This window comes from Branchiostoma belcheri, unplaced genomic scaffold, assembly GCF_001625305.1.
Source record: "Branchiostoma belcheri isolate BF01 breed outbred unplaced genomic scaffold, Haploidv18h27 scaffold110, whole genome shotgun sequence".
Classification (NCBI taxonomy): Eukaryota; Metazoa; Chordata; class Leptocardii; order Amphioxiformes; family Branchiostomatidae; genus Branchiostoma; species Branchiostoma belcheri.
Window position 1 is genome coordinate 1,097,233 of NW_017802492.1, and position 18,780 is coordinate 1,116,012.

General features: G+C 38.3%; 1 protein-coding gene across 7 annotated transcripts in view; it reads right to left on the reverse strand.

Moving 5' to 3' along the window:
• Window positions 1-525: 525 nt before the first annotated feature.
• LOC109487055 (nuclear distribution protein nudE-like 1) overlaps window positions 526-18,780 on the reverse strand; it is a 19,127-nt gene continuing 872 nt past the window's right edge. Inside the window, exons 2-9 of one of the 7 annotated variants that reach the window (XM_019791009.1) lie at window positions 15,096-15,249; window positions 13,596-13,790; window positions 12,725-12,815; window positions 12,044-12,250; window positions 11,411-11,517; window positions 10,815-10,903; window positions 7,006-7,138; window positions 526-3,075 (exon numbers count right to left, since the gene is read on the reverse strand). In XM_019791009.1, coding sequence (XP_019646568.1) covers window positions 2,956-3,075; window positions 7,006-7,138; window positions 10,815-10,903; window positions 11,411-11,517; window positions 12,044-12,250; window positions 12,725-12,815; window positions 13,596-13,790; window positions 15,096-15,249 — 1,096 coding nt within the window. In that variant the 3' untranslated portion in view covers window positions 526-2,955. Of the gene's footprint in view, window positions 3,081-4,400; window positions 4,460-6,864; window positions 7,139-9,063; window positions 9,112-10,085; window positions 10,393-10,814; window positions 10,904-11,410; window positions 11,518-12,043; window positions 12,251-12,724; window positions 12,816-13,595; window positions 13,791-15,095; window positions 15,250-18,780 lie in introns of those variants that run through there. The other 6 variants (XM_019791032.1, XM_019791049.1, XM_019791058.1 and 3 more) reach the window with 6 other exon arrangements.

Genomic DNA, 18,780 nt, shown 5'->3' on the forward strand with positions numbered 1-18,780 from the left:
GGCATCCTATTATAGGCTTAAATGCTATGGAATGAGCCATGAAGTCAACACAAAAGGCTGGGTTAAAATTTAAACATTGAATTTTGAACTTTTAATCAAACCACTGCAATGATAGATGGGAAAACTGTAACAACTAGGAAGAAAAGGACTTTCCTCAACTGTTGAGGGCAAAACATGAGCATTTTTCAGTTGATTCAGGACCAGAATCAATTTTTTTTTTTTTGCAAATCAGAAAAAAACGAAGAGGCGAATCCGAGAACCAACAAATTAAATTGGTGTGGCCTTATATGCAAACTTTTAACATTCGTCAATTCATTAGTGACTTTGGCCCTTTTTCTTGTAAGATCTTAACTAAACAAGTCACAGCTAGATCCTTTCCAGCACTTTCAAATAACAGAACTTCTTACCTAAAACTAGTCACAACTATACAATTAGGAGTACTAGATTGTTGTTCAGCACAAGTATTTTAGTCCATAGCAATAATACCTAACAAGTAATTATATACAGTATAAAATATTCAATCACTCAGGACAAAATACTCTGTATTATTCACAAACATCTCATATACTGTAGAAAACCACACATCGTGGTGGGCGGAAACATGGACATTTCTGTCATTCATTATAAAACACAACTTGCATGATCTGAACACTCAAAAAAATCATAACAATTATTCACAAAGGTCTAATTACGAGGAAGTGTTACAGTTCAAGTATCACCAGTTATAAACTGAGATGAGTGATAGCTACTTTGCTGATCATAGTATGCACAATGTGTCTTCTCCTTTTACAATCCAATGCTTCAATAACATTTACATGCCATATGTTTCACCCTTCTTCCACCAGTTACTTTATAAACCCATAAGTATCAACCAAATGGCAGTTTTATAGCTGTCATGAGAACAGCTAAACTATACATTCAAAGGGACGATGCCTACAATGCCCTTTCTCTGTCTTATCCACAAGTCTTTTTCTCTCAAAACGAAAATTTGCATCACTCCAAATATTTCTGCCTTCAAGGAGTCTCAGAATACATGACATGTAGTAAGTAGATACTCATTCTAGCTAAAAACTGGTGATACCTTTTACAATTGGAAACCTAACTAAAATATCCAACCACACTGGTTTTTGTAATCAACTTTCTACCTTGATTCACCCTGTTTTGATTTAACAATTCTAGTCAGGCATCCATGTTTCTTTGCAATTGAACATGAAAAAAAATCATGACTGTTGTCAATTCGTGATAAATCATAAAATTACTTACGTGTACGTTGAGGTTTGATACACAAAGTATATCCCAAAGAGCACATGTGCAGGCACATACATGTACACGCATATACTTCTTACACATTGCCATAGCACCAGCACACTCAACTTCTTTCCAAACAGTGGGCATTCAAAAGTGCTGTTGACCCTGAATAAAAGGACCTTTGATAAGATTTTTCTTCCAAGTTACACAGTAAGAACAAGGGCTGACCTTATCACATTTGTTGTGCATTTAATATAATAATAGAAAGACAATGTGACCTTTTCATTGCACACATATGTATACCCAAGAAGGAATCCTTTTTAGTGCTATAGAATTGACAATGTCTTTAAGATACATATATGTATATGTGTGCACTGAAGTGGTGAATATGGATAGAGAAAACAAACAAATCAACAAACACTCTGATACCATATTGCAAAGTGGAGGTGGTGGAATTGCATTTTGCCACTTTTTTTATGAGGAGGAAAAACAGACATCAATTACAATCTATTATACACAGAACAATATACTATAATTCCAAGTACACCATTTTCTCAGATAACATTCACATCAGCACACAAGTATAATAGTAACTCGAACAAGGAATTAGAAATAAATATAAGATACGAGATATCATACTTTACGCTTAGCTGCATATCTTCCAGCTTACATGGAAACCTTACATAGTTCCATGATATTCCATTTTGTTACATTTAAGTTTTTTTAACAGGATAATGTTACGATTATCAAAATAAATACTTCAAACTTATACGAACTCTGCACAACATTTCCTTTCTTCTTGAAATTCTGGCAATTTTGTATTAAATAAAATACGGGTCATATTTGGTCATCTGCCTTTTTTCCTTTCCAGTCCAGCTACTACAAACTGAAACGCTCTCCAAACACATGAGTACTTGACATGTTATTGGGTTTCTCACATAGTGTAAATGCTTGGTCTACAATATACGACTTGTTAGCCATCTGGCTGCCCTGATCAATATGGGGTATGACTACATCAGCCTTGATACATGCCAGATGGTGCTTTGGGTCAAACTAGTCATAAATGCCTATTTCTTTTGGCAAGAACAGTATGCTACCTATTATGCTTTGTGAGGAACAGAACCATGTAACATACTTTCAAAAAAACTTTCCTCATAATGTTTCCAAAAGAAAGTGAAGACCTTTGAAGACAGCTCTTAGGATGCGAATTTGAATGTCTTGAACTTCTAAATGCCAGATGGGCTTCTTCATATAAACCTGGCTTAATTAGTGTTACGAAGCAATGCTGCACGTTCCCTCCAATCTTTGGGTTCATGCAGTAATGTATAGTCCTCCCCCACAAATCAGAGAAATGTATAATAGCCTCCCTGCTGAATGGCACATTGACAAGTTTAGGGCACTCTTGCCTTGGCAGGGCTTCTTGTATTTACATCACCCAGATTAGGCAATACCTTTTACCATTGTGATGGGAGCTCAACTATTTCAATGCTGACTTTTCTCCTGGCAACTGAGAGAAGTAAGGACCATCTGTCTACCTAAAAGCTGGCACAGGGTAGGCATTTTGAAAGAAATACTTTGCTTCATTGTGTTTAGTACCAGAAATAGGCACAGATGACCACTGGAGGCATTCTGCTAAAGGATATAACTTGTTACAAAGTCATAAAAGCAAGTAACCCAGGCCTGTATTAAATGTAAGTAAGAAAATGGCTAGAAAGCTATTTGGTAGAAATTCTTCGGGTCGGTGACTGCATCTTGCGTCACACTGTGATCTTCACCAGGCCCTGTGAGTTCGGGGATGACACTGACCCTCGGTTCAGTCGCTTGGCCCTGGAAAGAGAAAACATTTAACGATGAATACAGAATTCTTTTACATTCTCCCATTGCCGACAGCCCTCTGTCTGGATTTACTGACAGAAATGCTGTATTTTTGGCAGCATTTTCAAATCAATATTTCGATCTACATTTTTGTGGATGACAAGTCTTCAATCTTACACAAATGCCAATAACTCATTTCTAGATTTGCCTGATAATAAAAAACGAAATATTGCCTCATTACAATGCACGAGAAGTGAAACCAATGAATAGGTTCACAAATTGAAGTATACTTTCATCTCATATTGATCATCTTAAATTAACAATCATGAAAACATGCAAAACAAAAACCAGTGACAAAGAAGCGTGTGCTGAACAAGAGACACTGTTGTTAGTTTTTCTGCTCATACTTTGAAACAAAGCATAAAATTAGCAATTAGACATAGTGCAACCATAAAAAAAATGAAAAATTGTTTTACAAAACACATAGGGTAAAAGAAGAATACTAGTACATGCTACAAGTGCATACATAAGGTACTGACACAACAAAAATATCATATTCCCTTACAGCTAAGCCATGCATTAACAGACTGAAGCTTTTAACATGGGAACTGAAAGTGTTGGCATGCATTACATGTGTAAGACAATACGCAACAGAAACCAAGGACTTGCAACAAAAAGTAAGTTGATGAAATAAAAAATAAAGTGACAACATAACAGTTGCAGTATATCATACATATTAGACTATAAGCCAACTTGTACAATGCACTTAAGATTTTATACATAGGAGGACAAAAAATGGACATGCACATGACATGGCAAGTATCAAATTTTAAACATGTACAAATGTACTAAGAAACTGTTAATATTCATACACTTCTGAACATAGCTCTAGCAAATTTTACAGCAATTATTTTTGGAGGCTTACATGTATTTCTGCAGCAAACAGTTTACAAAATGGAAAACCAATGTGTTCAGAACAAGACAAAGACTGAATTAACAGGGCATCACATAAGAAAAACACAATTATCTCTTTAACATTTCAGTAAGGGCTATTCCAGTGCATAAGTTTACAGGGACAGATTTGACAGTGAATCTCATATAATGGACAAGGCCACCAAAAAGGAGTGAAGTTAAAAGTTTAAAGAGTTATATTGAGTCAAAAAGGAGAACCTGAAAAATTTATGTTTTACAAAACCCTTCTCTCTGCTTTGGCTTTATTCACTAACCAAAATGACAGATGGTTAACAACAGGTGGTTAGAATGGAATAGCCCTGATGTAGTCTTGACTTGGCAACATGAACATGTGGACCAACTGATGGCAAACACGTAAAATGTACCTGCAAGTGCCAGTCTGACATGCAGAGACGAATGCCTGGAGGATTTCCATGCATGTACGCTTGTATAAGGGGAGAGAGGGGGGTAATGAGTAGCACTGCTAAAAGGGTTAATCACATAAGATGTTACACAAACACACACATGGGGAGGGAAGCAGATTAATCGAGATCTTAAGTTAAACTATTTGTTTTGACTTTGTATGATGTTTTGTATGATGGATGAATGTTGCATGATCAGAAAAAGAGGTATCATAAAGGCCAGGTAGAAGATTTAGGAGTTATAGATTTAACAGGTAAAAGTGATGGGTTTTCACTAAGATTAAAATGAACAGTGTGGCTGAAAACTGCAAAAAGGAGGACCAGGGGGCTGTTAATTCCTAAGACCTTCCTCCTCCAGTTGCCATGAATTACATGTAGATGTGGGCCCACTATTCTTGAGCTCTGGTTTAGATACTAACCACTTCCACAGCACTCTTCTTCTTCAGTACAATTATGCTACTACAAGTAATAGTCTACTATTCTATCTATTTTATCATCTTGACTTATTCCACAACTGATGTGGAGTGAGAAGATATGTTATGTTGGTTAGTTAGTAAGAGGTGTGTATAGGAGTTAGTTCTATTGTGGCTACAGCTACATATAGACAAGCAGACAGAAGGTATAAGTGCCAGCACAGCTTCTATAGGAAAACAGTAAACTGATTGCAGAATTAGCAGTTTAAATAGAAGAGAAGTCAATTAAGGTTACAATAGGGAAGAAGGAAATAGAACAGACCTATCACTTGAGGAGTGGATTACGAAAGGGGAACTATAGTATGAGGAATGTTAGTAGGTTTTAGTGAATTGGTTGTGCAAAACAACCAAGCCAAGTGGACTTTACCATGATTGTGTTAGTCCCAGAGTGGTCAAAGATCAGTCACTCTCAGCCGCCTTCAGAGATGAGCAAAAAGGAGATGGCATGATCGTGAATAAGGGTCTTGTAAGGGAGGTTAGAGATGTACTGTAGGTTGCTAACATCTTGCAAGACATGGTGATTTCTTATGATGTGAAAATGTTTAGATTTGGTACTGGTCTATATGTTAATACATTACTGGCAAAATTACATTGTACATACATGTATGAAAACACTTTTTATATCTTGTAAGGAGCAACAATAACTGTACAACACACAACAGGCAGCTTAATCAACATGTTGCAGCATTATGTTGACATGCTGTACAGTATGATGTTTCATGCAAACAACAGAGCATCATTGTACATCAGTAATACGCCTGTGGTAGTTAGATTTGTCGGAACATTGTTAGAACAAAAGAATGTAGCAGTCAACTGGCACTGTACATGGGTAAGCACATGTAAAGCAGCCAACAATGAGGGATACAACTGCATACAAACGATGCAACTTTTTTCAGTGTACTTACATGTTACGACCTTACAGCTCACCTCACTTCATTCCCCCTGCACTAAGGTTTCTCTCCTTTCCTGCTATGTAACCACTACTTTACCACAATATATATATATCACTACAGAGGAAACTAATCTAGTTCCTTGTTTCTCAGATTTTCTGGGGAAAAGCAGTCTTTCTCCATTTAGAAAGTGTAAACAAACAAAACCAAAGTATCAAAATCGTGTGGCCTAGATGTTTCTAGATGTGTCTAAAATCTACGCAAGAATTGATGACTGCTGGAAAGGCGCTAATACATGTCGAGTGATTTCATTCTGGCAAACTTCTTTTCATTCCAGACTTTGAATGGCAATTAGAATGTTTCGAATCTTGCCTCTAGCTATGCTACAGTCATGTTTCAGTATTGTAAAAACTTCAGCTGGATTATAAAATAGGGGGCAAGTTTTAATTTCAGCCATCACATTTACATCCAGAAAATTTGTGAAATGGTACAATTAGCCTACTACTGTGTAATACTACACAGTTACGTACGACAGAGACAATATTTTAGATTTGCAGGAGTATGTTTGAAAGCTTTTGTCTCAACATGTAGGATTATATATCAGTTTGGTAAGTTCTTCCCATATCTAGTAAATAGTACTTAGGTTCTGATTTATGCAGGGTTAGATGGAGAACTAGAGTGAAAGGTAGACAGCAACAGACACTAGTAGTTCAAATCTCAGAAAAAATGATCAGTACTAAAGCATGTGCAGCCTTCAGATAAATGTAAATGCACTATAGAAATCCACATTAGCTTTGTTACACTAATATCCCTATAATGTCATCTTGGTGAGTGAAGAATATGCAGCAAAGATAGTTGATGAGAATGAAGAAAAAAAATCTATGGTTTGTTCAGATTTTAATTTGTACATGTGGTAGAAAGGAAATCCAACTCGTACTGAAAACATGAAAAATTCTGTTTATAAATTTAATTGCAATTTGAACAGCAAACCTCCAGTTTTCGTTAAAAGAGTTTACAGAAATGTATTGTACCTTTATCATTAAATGCCGTACATCACAATACAGGTGTCATACTTTGGGCTTCTAGCTAATTAGCAAAACTAAGAAAAAAAGGTGTTATTGGTGACAAGTCTCAATAACATCATTCCAGTGCATCCAGCAACTGAAGGTGCCATGCGTCAGAAGGTAAGGGAGGTGGAGACTGGACCTTTCTGTCGGGAGAGTCATGTTTGATGGAGTTTATGGCCTGAACCAGAGAGGTCTCACAGCAGGAAAGGACAGAACACAGAGGCAGGAGGATGTTGTCTGATGGCCGGGAGGGGGAGGGGCCAGTCGGCTGACTGTGGGGGCCAGACAACACCCGGCTCAGGGATTCCCACAGTCTTTCAAACAAAGCGTGGAGGTGGGCATTAGTGCTGCATACCTAAACCCACATTTAGGTTCAGGTCCAGATTCAAGTCCATCTAGGTTTAGGTTCAGTTCCGGACTTGTAAGTCTCGACCTAAACCCATGGCATATACAAAAGTGCATGTTGGCAACCTTGCCATGTTGTCTGGGTGAAACTTTGGCCACATGGAGGCCGGTACTTGACGATGCCCGATGGCAATATAATGTTTTCTTCATTTTGCAGCAAAGACTTTGTAATCTATGGAAGGTTTTAAGTGGTTTGGAAAGAAAAGGGTACTGTAAGTCTACAAATTTCCGCGGTATATTTAGATTCGCGGAATTCGCGGGGACCTTTGTACCGCGAATCTATTTCCCCGCGAAAATGTTTTGCGTAAGTGCGCCCCCCTCCCCACATGCATTCACGACGGTAAGTGAAACACAAACACACGCGACAAACACAAATCACTGCAAATCAACTCCATTCTTAGCAAATGTACGTATGTTGAGTATCAAAATTTTTTTTAAGTTATACTGATGTCAAAAAATTATAATATTATGAGACACCGAATCGTGATACTGCGGCACTGGCCGTGTCAAACGTGCACCGCCGGACAAAAATCTCTGTGTGCTGAGCGCCGGCCATGCGCGCCCGGACGCTTGAAAATTGCGGGCAAATCTACAAATATTTTGATGAAAAATATAACTGCTGGTACCTGGGAAGTGTTAGTTGGTTCTCTTTTGCGCCCTGCTTTGCGGGCGTTTTTTTTCTTCTTGTTTTGCTGGATAGAAACGCTACCGTGGGCCGCTACAAAACCGTAGGCGACCTTTGCATACTTTCGGGTTCAAAATCTCGCCGAAGACGGCATAAATATTCTTAGTAATATATATTTTCCCGAAAGATTCTTTCGATTATGCATTTCTTCACTAGAGTATCGATGTGTAGTCGTGGAAAATAGCTTTTTAGCGCTTATTTCCGAACAAAGAAAATTGTTTACACGTGCGTCAGATCGATCGTCAGCTATACCGCCGGCAGTCTCGCGCGGTGCACGAAACAAATTTTTGCGCCGCGTTTTAGGATATAAATGCCGGAACACGAACTTTTATTATTTTAAATATACACTTTACAAATTTTTCTTTGAAAAATAGCCAAGGAGAAATCGCGAATCTAAAAATACCGCGGATTGTCCATTTTCCCGAAACCGCGAACTTTAGGCCCCGCGAATCTAAAGAGACTTACAGTATATGAAATGGTCTTTTATGGTAATAAGTCCGTTAAGGACTCGGTTCTTGACTTTTAGGTTTTTTTGGACTTGAACCCATACAAGTTTGGATCCAAGTCCAGTGAATCGTTATGCAGCACTAGTGGGGATGGTGTGGAGCAACATTGGACTGTGAATATCTATAGCATCTATGTGGACAAGATGGTGCATTTTGCCTTGCCATGCCCTAAGTGAAACGCTAAACCAAACTAGAGGATGAATGATTTTTTTCAATGACAGTTTTAACTACAGTGTTGAGAACTTGTTGTTCCTGCCAATATCTCCTTCCCCTCCATGCTTTTAAATGACTGTGGAAAACTCTGACAAAATACAGAAAGAAGAAAAACAGATACTGCATTGAGTCTATAAGCAGTTATGATGAAGTGGTGGATGTCTTGGGAACACATGATTTCACAAGCATAACAAACTGCATAGCGTATAGCTAGCTAATAGCATCATCTGCAATGCTAATAGGAACTAGTACACAATCTCCAATGCACCAACAGCACAATATTCCACCACCACCAAGTACATAGGTCTGAACTGACACCAGAGCAGTGCACTGCACTATGCTGACATTCCAGCTACTACGATTGGCAGAAAACAGGCTAGACAATCACCTGTATGTAGTGTCTGCTGGGCTCTATAAAAACATTATGTTTCTTCTCCTGGAAAGTAAAGAACATGAACACGGCTCAATTTGAGGAAGACTTTGCTGAAATTTTTAAGCTTTCACAAAACCTCAATGATTCAAGCTTATAATGATCAAGAAAAGGGATGGATAGTCAAATACATGATTGTACTACAAGTTCAAAATATAACCAGCAATTTCACATTCATGCAATGAGAGCATGATAGAATTTGAGATGTATAACCTTGACCCAGCATGTTAGCACCTACTAGTGTCAGTTCAGACAAACCTCATGACATGACTACTCAAACAAAGCTGTGGCTAGGAGGAAGCCTCACCTTTTTATACAGTCACACTCCAGCCAATCCTTTATCAACTATTGCAAATTATTCTTTGTGTAGCATTTTTTTTGCATATAACAATTTACAACAAATCAGTTCACTTGCCATAAAAATTTAGCTTTGTTTTCTTAAACATGTAGGTATTGCATGAATGGTGGAAAGTGATAAAAGTATCATTAATTTTCACTAATATAACATTTCAGTCTATATGCTTCATAAAGATAATCATACAATATGAGCTAACCAACAACACAAAGAGGACATGAATTTTGTACTTTATAAACAAGTCTTGGATTGGCTGTAGAGAAAGGTGAGCTTGCTAGTTAAGTTGCTGCTACATGGAAGTCTAAAACCAGCCTAATTTTCTACACAGATTGTCAGCTAACACAAAAAGCCACTGCCACCGCGCATGCCACCACTACCAGCCACCGCCAACACCATGCCTCCTGCCACGTGCACCGCATCCTGCTCCTTTGGCCACCCCCCTTCACAAGTGGTCCAGTCTCAAACATTGAGACTCTTTCACTACGTTACACAGTGGTGCAAAGTATGACTCGTAAATATTAGAAGTCAGTTAGTCTTGAAAAAGCAGCACCGCCACAAAAACCATGAGTATAGCCAGATACCAGCCACCACAACCAGTGACTATTTATGATGTAAAACTTGCCTGAGTGCAAACTGTGATTTGGCACGTGAGCATGCAAGCGTGCACGCTGATGTAGAGATGGGATGACTTGGCACGGGGAAACAACTACCACTCAAAAATCTGGATCACATGTTCCAGTGGTGGAACATACTGGCTTGGGGATGACCAGGGATTTGGCGAGGGGGTCTTTTTTACAGGGGACTGACTGGGAGATTCTGATGACGGATTGTTAAGGACCAAGTTTTGGGGTCTTGGCTGGCCTGTAACTGGTGTGGTGGTGGTCGGTCCTGACCACTCCCTGGCTGTTCGTGGCGTGACTGGACTTTCTGGGCTATGTTGCAAACAAAGAAATTCCATGCTTCATTTCTTCGATCTTTAAATACTTCAGACTTTCAGTACATATTTTGAGCTATTGAAAAATGGTTGTTCTAGTAACCTTGTGACACCTGCACTTGGGAAGTTTGCGAGTACATTTCTGGGGTAGATTTCCACCTTGCAGGGGGTCCATAACTTTTTTGTTTTGTTTTTTTGCTGCCACAAAGCCCCCAAAGTAACCTCATGCACAGCTTTTGTCTACACTAAGTGTTCATTTATTCAGGCAACTTGAAGGAAACCCATCACCAAAATGGATCCAAATAAATCTCTGCTCTGAACCTTATACCCTTAGAACATGTGATCCAGGCTTGTGAGTGTTAGAGAAGTGCCGTTGTTAGTACAAGTTGCAAGAAGCAGTGAGATACAAACTAGACTTACCTGGGTGAATTTGGCCCCTTGCTACCACTACTCCTTCCTGGCTGTTCTTTCACAAAATTTCTACATGACGCCAACTTAGATTCCAGTGCCTGAAAGAAACGAAAATCAACATTCAGCAACTTGCAGAAATCCTTAAAGGGAATTAAAATTCCAGCTGTCTTGGGACAAACATTACCCCGTCTTCTCACAGAGTTGAGGCCTAGGAAAAAAAAATGTTGTGTTTCAGTCCTGAAAAAAATTAGGGTCAGTAGGGAGGGATTATCTTTTTTTCCTTTATTTAGACTTTGGCAATCTCTTGTGATCCAACATATACAATAAAAATTGCATGAGGACACTTTCAAATTCAATGTCAATGTTGGAAAACCGATTGTACAACATTTCATCAATCAGGTGTCAGATCATGAAGCTAGAAAAGGTCGACCCAATCGAAAAATTATGTCCTTGGCATGGGTCCACACACAAAAAGTCTAGGGACGGCAGTTTTTTCTAGGGTCGGTCAGGAAATAAGAAACACAACATTTTTTCTAGGCCTAACAATACATGCCATGGCTTGAATATCCCATAGCTGGTTCCAACGTAAGTGAATTGTGACTTACCCCTACTTTCCTGAGCAGGTCTCCTACGATGTTAAGAGCTGAAATGCGAGCGGACGGCGTGAGTGGCGTGCTACCTGAAGCAGCACCGTTCATCTGGGAAAAGCTTCCTGTGGTGAAAATATAAAAACAAACTGATGTCATGAACTGAATGTAAGATGTTCAACTTGCATCAATTTTGTATTTGTATGTGGCAAATGTGATCTATTCATTGCAATTCTATTTATCTCTAATATCAGAGAATCCTGTTTACACCTTGAAAATATATTCCCCTTTGACCCACTAAACTCAAATGACACCGCATTATGCACTTTACTCCTTACCAGTAGCCCTGACCTCCTTTACTCTACAAATTGCCATACCTTCAATATTGTGTTAAATTTCATTTCACTGTCTGGAAGATTTGATTTATCACATTAACATTGTGGATTATATTGGTGTGCCAGACATTTTCATCTCATACATTTTGTATTTGTTACCTTAACATTGTGTTTATGTTTTTTATGTTTCATGAGCAAAGGATCCTCATAAGCACATTACGCATTTTCTGTCCAATGCTTACAAATTTATGTGAATAAAATAGAAATAATACTCGATCATGAAGATAAGTTTATTGTACTGTCAGGGTAACATTACCTCTATGTGGAGGTGGCGTGCCAACTGGAGGCGTTGTACTGATGCCCTTCTCCAATACTGCTCTGTTATCTGGCATACTGATGGGAGTTGGTCTGCTTCTCCTTTCTACTTTATCGTTGTCTGGTTTCTCCTCATCTTTATCTTCCCCTGCTTGGTCTTTACTGGTCGATAGTGGTGATGGTCGTACGTTGAGCTCCAGCCTCAAGTCTGCAAGAGAAAAAACAGATCATTGTTAGTTATCTTTCCACCTCTGATCAGCTTTTAGTTTACATTTCTCACAGAACTGCGATGTCTCTAGAATGGGACAAATAGAGCAAATCTGGTCTAAGTAATATAAACAAACTTTTGTGGGTCAGGGAATTTCTACCCTTTGCCTTGTCAACAGCTGGACCTTATCTAAAAAACAAACTCTCATCACTGTTAACTGTAAAAATCTTGGAACCCAATTTTTGAACCTTAAGATTCAGAATCCCTCTTAGCCTTACAAAAATCATTGCCGACAACAATTTCTTCAGAATAATAAATAAAATATTTGCAACTGTGCAACAGGCCTCGCTTAGGCATATGCAAATTCTAATCTTCAAAGCATGTAAGTTAGCTATTGCTTCCAAGTTAGCTGTGGCTACCAAATAAGAATTTACAGCTTCTAATCTAAGTAATCCTGAGGATAAAGATACAAACCTCTGGCTTCATCCTTTAGCCTTTGTATCGTCTCCATTAGCTGATCCTTCTCTTCAAGTTCACTTTCAAGAAAGGCATTTCTCTCAATTGCCTGAAATAAGACCACAAAAACAAACCAGTAACACACGTTGTTGACAAAAGTGTCCTAATGAATGATATTCATTTTTCAGCCACAGACAATATTGTCTAGCCCAGACAAATGATCCCTTCTCGTGTAGATCAGTAGATGTTCAATTTAGTTTCCAAAATCAATACATCACATAATACTGTCACTTAGGTTGCATTTTGTCTAACGCCTTGAAACAAGTTGCTAATCAAACATCACTCATATACAAAATGACAATCAGAAAACAGCAGAACCACATTTGTATGCATACTAGAAATATTACAGTTGTCCAATTTAATCAAGAAGTATGTTCTGGCCAAGGGCAAAATCCAAAATATTGTTTACCTTCCACACAACTCACAGTAGGAGGTCTGATCCCCTCATCCATAATAAATGAGCTTAGCATTAATTTTGTGCAACTTTGCACGGCAGAATCAATTTGCCCAGGCTGGCAAGCACAACTTGGCAGCAAATTGAAAGGAAGCTGACAGGTGTAATATTTCACTGACAGACTCTTTGATGCTTATTTGCTTTGGCAGAGTACCTTTATTTGAAGCTGCAGGAACACTTTCCAAAGGTTGCATTGAAAGTATGTATTTTACATAATAATCTACTGTTGAGTAGATAAATTAAAACGTACATGTACATATTCTTAAAAATCTGACTACATGATGCTTTCAATTATGTAATTCTACATTTTTATGTAAACCCTATCTTTACAACATCAATCAGTATTGACCATGATAAATTATTACATTTACCGACCTGATTTAATCTTCCATCAAATTCCTCTAGAGATACAACAGTTGCTCTTTTGGCTCTCTCCAGATCGTCATTGATCTGTTCCAGCTCCCGTATGTACTTGGCCATTTCTTCCTTCATGCCCACCGTCTGTGCCAGATCGTCCTGTAACTGTGTGATCTGCTGGTGGCTTTCTCTCTGACAGATTTCAAGCTTTTCCTGAGGAGAAAAATGTTATATGTCATACAAAGATAGGCCACAAAAGATGACAAGCATAAGAACATCTATACTAATATCATTTTACTTTTAAGTTAACAATGGGTGGTTCATACAAGAAATAGAGGACTCTTGGCTTAAATATAGAACTTAGTTTTGGTACCATGAAATGTTGTTTGTTAAAATATTCAAGCAACCTTATCAGATATTTACGTTAAAACTTAATGTTGCTATTTTCAGGATGAAAAGAATCCATTCCTTAGGGACCATTATCTATTCTAAAGATCTTGATAAAGTGACTTCAAGTACATAATTTGAAAACACTAGTAAACTTCAGGTCTATTTAGTATTCATAGGTTATATATATATTAAATTCTGCTTGTCAACTTCCATCTTCACATCCATTGTACCAAGTTATCCCGAATAGTTAAAACATGGTCGCCATGTGAAACAATATTGGGCAAACATGTGCACTGACAAGCTGACATGGGGGGGCGTGAAACTTATATATGCACATTACATCATGTCAAAGTGTATATATAACATACCAGCTCCTGAAAGCAAACATTACGTCACTTCCAAGGGGGCGTGATCTTATTGGCTTTTTAGCTCACGCAAGTTTATCACCCACAAATATGGCTATAGTTAAAAAGTACAACATTTCTGTGTCAAAGGGTTTGATATCGACCTCTTAAGAGCAGGCTTTTAGGTGTGACTCAAATTACTAGTATATAGTACTATGCCTGCAGTCTGCTACTGTATTGAAAATGTGGGGAGGGGGGCACATAATTTGCTTATAGCTACCACCAGCAAACATCATCGGAAACAAATTACCAAGGAAAGACTTTCTACAATGACAAATCCTCTGGTTTCAAAACATTCTGTCAATGGTTAAGTGTTTCAGTTGGGACAGAGTAGACAAAAAGCATTTTCTGGTGTCCACAAAGCTGGTGAATGACGAACGTATAAAATTTCATTAACACAATGGTGGTAAGTAGACCATGTCCATCATGTACCTCAAGTGCCTGAAATAGAGACAGGTACCTTTTTATGGAAAGCTATTGGGGTTAAACAACTTATGTGTGATGTGTTTTACGTAATCAGTTGTCCTAACGACATAGGATATGAGCATGTTATGCTTCACAGATAGAGAATACAGTTACAACATACACTTACCATTTATGTTTAAAAAGGCAACCAATAGAAAGAGGCCATTAAGTAATGACAAATATTCTATATGGCTGGCATAATCTGTGTAACAAGTTGTACTACAGTGTATTACTAAGAATTGAACATCACAAAACTTACCTTTAATGACTCTACTTCCATCTGCAGTCGTTGACAGGAGTTCTGCAGGTCTCTGTTCTTCCCTTCTACCTGTTCCAGTTGTGCTTCCAACTCAGCCTCCAGCTCTCTACTTTCTTCCTGGAATTCATCAAGTTCGTCCCTTGCATCTTTCACACTGAGTCAGAAAGAAAAGACAATTATCATCCTTTGTATCTTATAACATCATGGAAGGCATGTCTGCTATGGTCACTCTTTGATTTACTTGGCTGTCTTGGCCTTCCTTTTAAATACATGACATATCTTTGGCATCGAGTTAGCAGCTCACATGATGTTGCTAACAAGGTCAAACTATACGTATCTAGTTCATCATCTGAGGCTATGTGGATGGTGCTAGAAAAAGATTTTGATTGTATAATTGTATGTACACAAGGAGTGATGTAGGTCATTAAATAGCACACACAAGATCATGACTAATGGTTAGATGTTTTACATTATATCTCTTTATCATGGTATCTTTTGGTATCAAGACTAGGCTAGATCAGTAACACTAACAGTGTTACAGTCCATAGTTCACTGCTTGGTAAACCTTTCTCCAGTGAATACACAGGTACTACTACTAGTATTCTACAGCCTACATGATGGGTCACCTGATAAAAAAGGGCTGGAGGCAACCTGTTGTTACAGTTACATACCTGGCTGCAACATTTACACAGCAGGCCCTTGCCTCCCCTTCACAACCCTGGCCTCACAAGGGTACTTACTGAGGAATCGATTCGACTTAGGTTAATCACTATGTACTACTGCTGTGTATGCCTTTAAAGGTTCTGATCTGCAGCATTGAGCAGTCACGTGTATCACCTACTTGGGTTAGGCATCCTTCCAACTTATCCCATGCCAAGGCATCTATTACTTTTAGTTAGCTGGAATTTTCTGAGAATTTCTGTAAATAAAAACCGAGAATGGACTCCCTACAGACCATTACAAGCCATGGTGAATGTTTCATGTCAGACTGGCCCCATTCTTGTCATCAAGCAGCCTTTTGGCAGCAAGGAGCTGACAGCTCATGACAAATTTGGCACTACTAGAAATGGTACTTTCCACCTTATGACTTGCAAATGTTTCTCTTGATTGTGCACTTTGACTTCATTAGGTTCCTGTTTGAGTATGGCAAACCATATAGCAGTGAGTATAATAGCCATTGCTCCAATGTACATTAACAAGTATATGTTCAAGTAGCAATGTTTAAAACACAGACAACACATGATCATGCTGCTAATATGGTTGAAATGATTATACTGACAGACTTTTTACTGACTCCAGACACTGAAAGGGCTCATGCATGTACAAGACAATGAAATCTTATTACGTTACATAACATGTCTTCTAGTATTTTTAGAGCTTCTGGAATCATTTGCTTCATCATGGGTACACAATATGCTGAACTCCACACATTTTTGTGTGTACACTAAGGTGCAAAGAAACAAGGCTGCACTGAAATGTAACCAATAACACAATAGTGATTTCAAGGTATGCAGCAGCCCTGGGGAACTTCACCCCCTACATCAGTCACCTGGTCACATTACCCACACATGCATGCATACCACCACCAAAACAGGCATTTCAATTTGTATGGTCAATGTTTGAATGTTTGTATGCTTCTGACAGTGAGTTCTGTTTATGCTTCTTTGGCTGTTTGTATGTGGGATAGTCTAATGAGAAACATACCCTCCCTAATATGTTTACCTGTCTGCCCAACTGCCACCAAGGTTCACTGCCTACTATACTGTCTTAATATATTATAGAGATGTGAGCTTTGACACCTACTTCTTAGGTGGGGACCCCCTAGGGTACTTGATCCTATCATGATGACTTCACCGCCCCTATCCTTATTGACCTCTGCCACCTAGGGTGCCTTCATGCCACCAATGTCTCATCCTTCCTCACTCCCCCAATAAGATTATATCTTTTGAAATTCTGGTCTACTATGTAATAATAGCATTACTACTACTGTCAGTTAAGAAATGGACTCAATTTTTAAGAAAAGATTGTAAGTATTAGGAAAAGACAAGCTCCAGTGTAAGTGCCTCCCCAAACATTTGGCATTCCACATCTGTACTTGGTTATTATGGCATGGTAATTGACAACAGTCCAAACATTAACATGTGGCAGAGCCTGCGTAGAATGTCAACACCAGACTATTATAACATTCAGTACAGGGTGCATGCCACTACTTGTTTATTCCATGTTGTGACTTGTCCTAAATAGTAAGCATATCTAGATATCTTGTTTATACTGCTGATTTTTATAGTAATACAACATTTAAATGCAGTCCAGATTTTGTGTCTGACGTGTCAACGTCTTTTTAGGGAAGGGCATTGCAGTGCCAATTCTGTAAGTAAGTAGTGACCTATTGGGAATCCTTTGGGATCCAAATGAGCAGTATTTTGGAACTAGGGAAAAAGTAGACGTTTACAACTAGTTTTATACGGTTATGAGAGGGACTTTTACTTAGTCAGCTTATCTGTTACCCGGAAGCCTGGATGTGGTGTGACGTACTTCTATATTTGCACAAGATTATGTGGATAGCTACCAAATACTAGTAATCATGTAATGATTGACACAAAGTATACCGGCATGCCGCCTCATGGGTTGTGCAAATATTACATTGCTAGCTTATTATATCACAAGCAATAATATGAAATATGGCAAAACTTTGACATGGAGAAAGACCTTGACAGTTTGCAATACACATGACTACTGGTCATGCCTATCTAGTTTCACAGCTGATCTGAATCTGCCAGATGTAAATGATACACTTGTTGTTATATAATTCTCTTATTCTGGTGACAACAATCTAAAATTGTTTATATACAGTCAACAGCAATAGTGTTTTCTACATGTACTATCATTCAATGATGCTGATCTATATCTGCTACTAAAGATTAACTAATGATAAAATCTTATTACAATACAAGGCAATGGTTATCATTTGCCAGATCTTTGGTTTTGTTCCTTCATTCAGTTCTGTTCTACCGTTATGTGTTGCTCATGGTAAATGCCAGTCATTTGGGCCTCTAACTGTGTTGTTTTTTTCCATCAGTGAAAAAACTAAGCATTGTTGGTAATGGTAATAATGTCAAGATTGTACTCAATGATAATGTACTAGTAATTAATAATGCAAAGTAGTAGGAAATCAAGGAAGACTACCATATCTATTTAAGTAAGACTTCCTCTTTTGTCTGGCAATCCTGACACCCTATTGTCACTAGTTTCAATGATTTTCATCTGATAAAACTTACTGCACGTACATGCAGGATTTTCCCACCAGTTGAAAGCAGTTATTCACACCACTTGTCACACTATGGGGCTAACTGATAATGTGGTCTTACATGATTACCATTAGAACAAGGAAGGCGCAATTAAAGGTATTTAGACCTACATTACAGGTGTTGTTACTATGTTTACCTGCGTCACTAAAAAGTCGTCTGCATGACAAAAAAAACACAAGCTTGTCATCTCCGAAATCTGTCAGTTTGCTCTGTTTCTTCTTGTTTCGGACGATCTTTTCCCTACCACATTGGGCGGGAAGCTTGGAATGTTTTTTCAAAGATAGTTGAGGAGACTTTAATCGTGATGTCATGTCGTTAGGCCTCGTGATGAGAGGTTTTTTTTAAAGTGACCCACCCCCCACCCACCACTACAACGT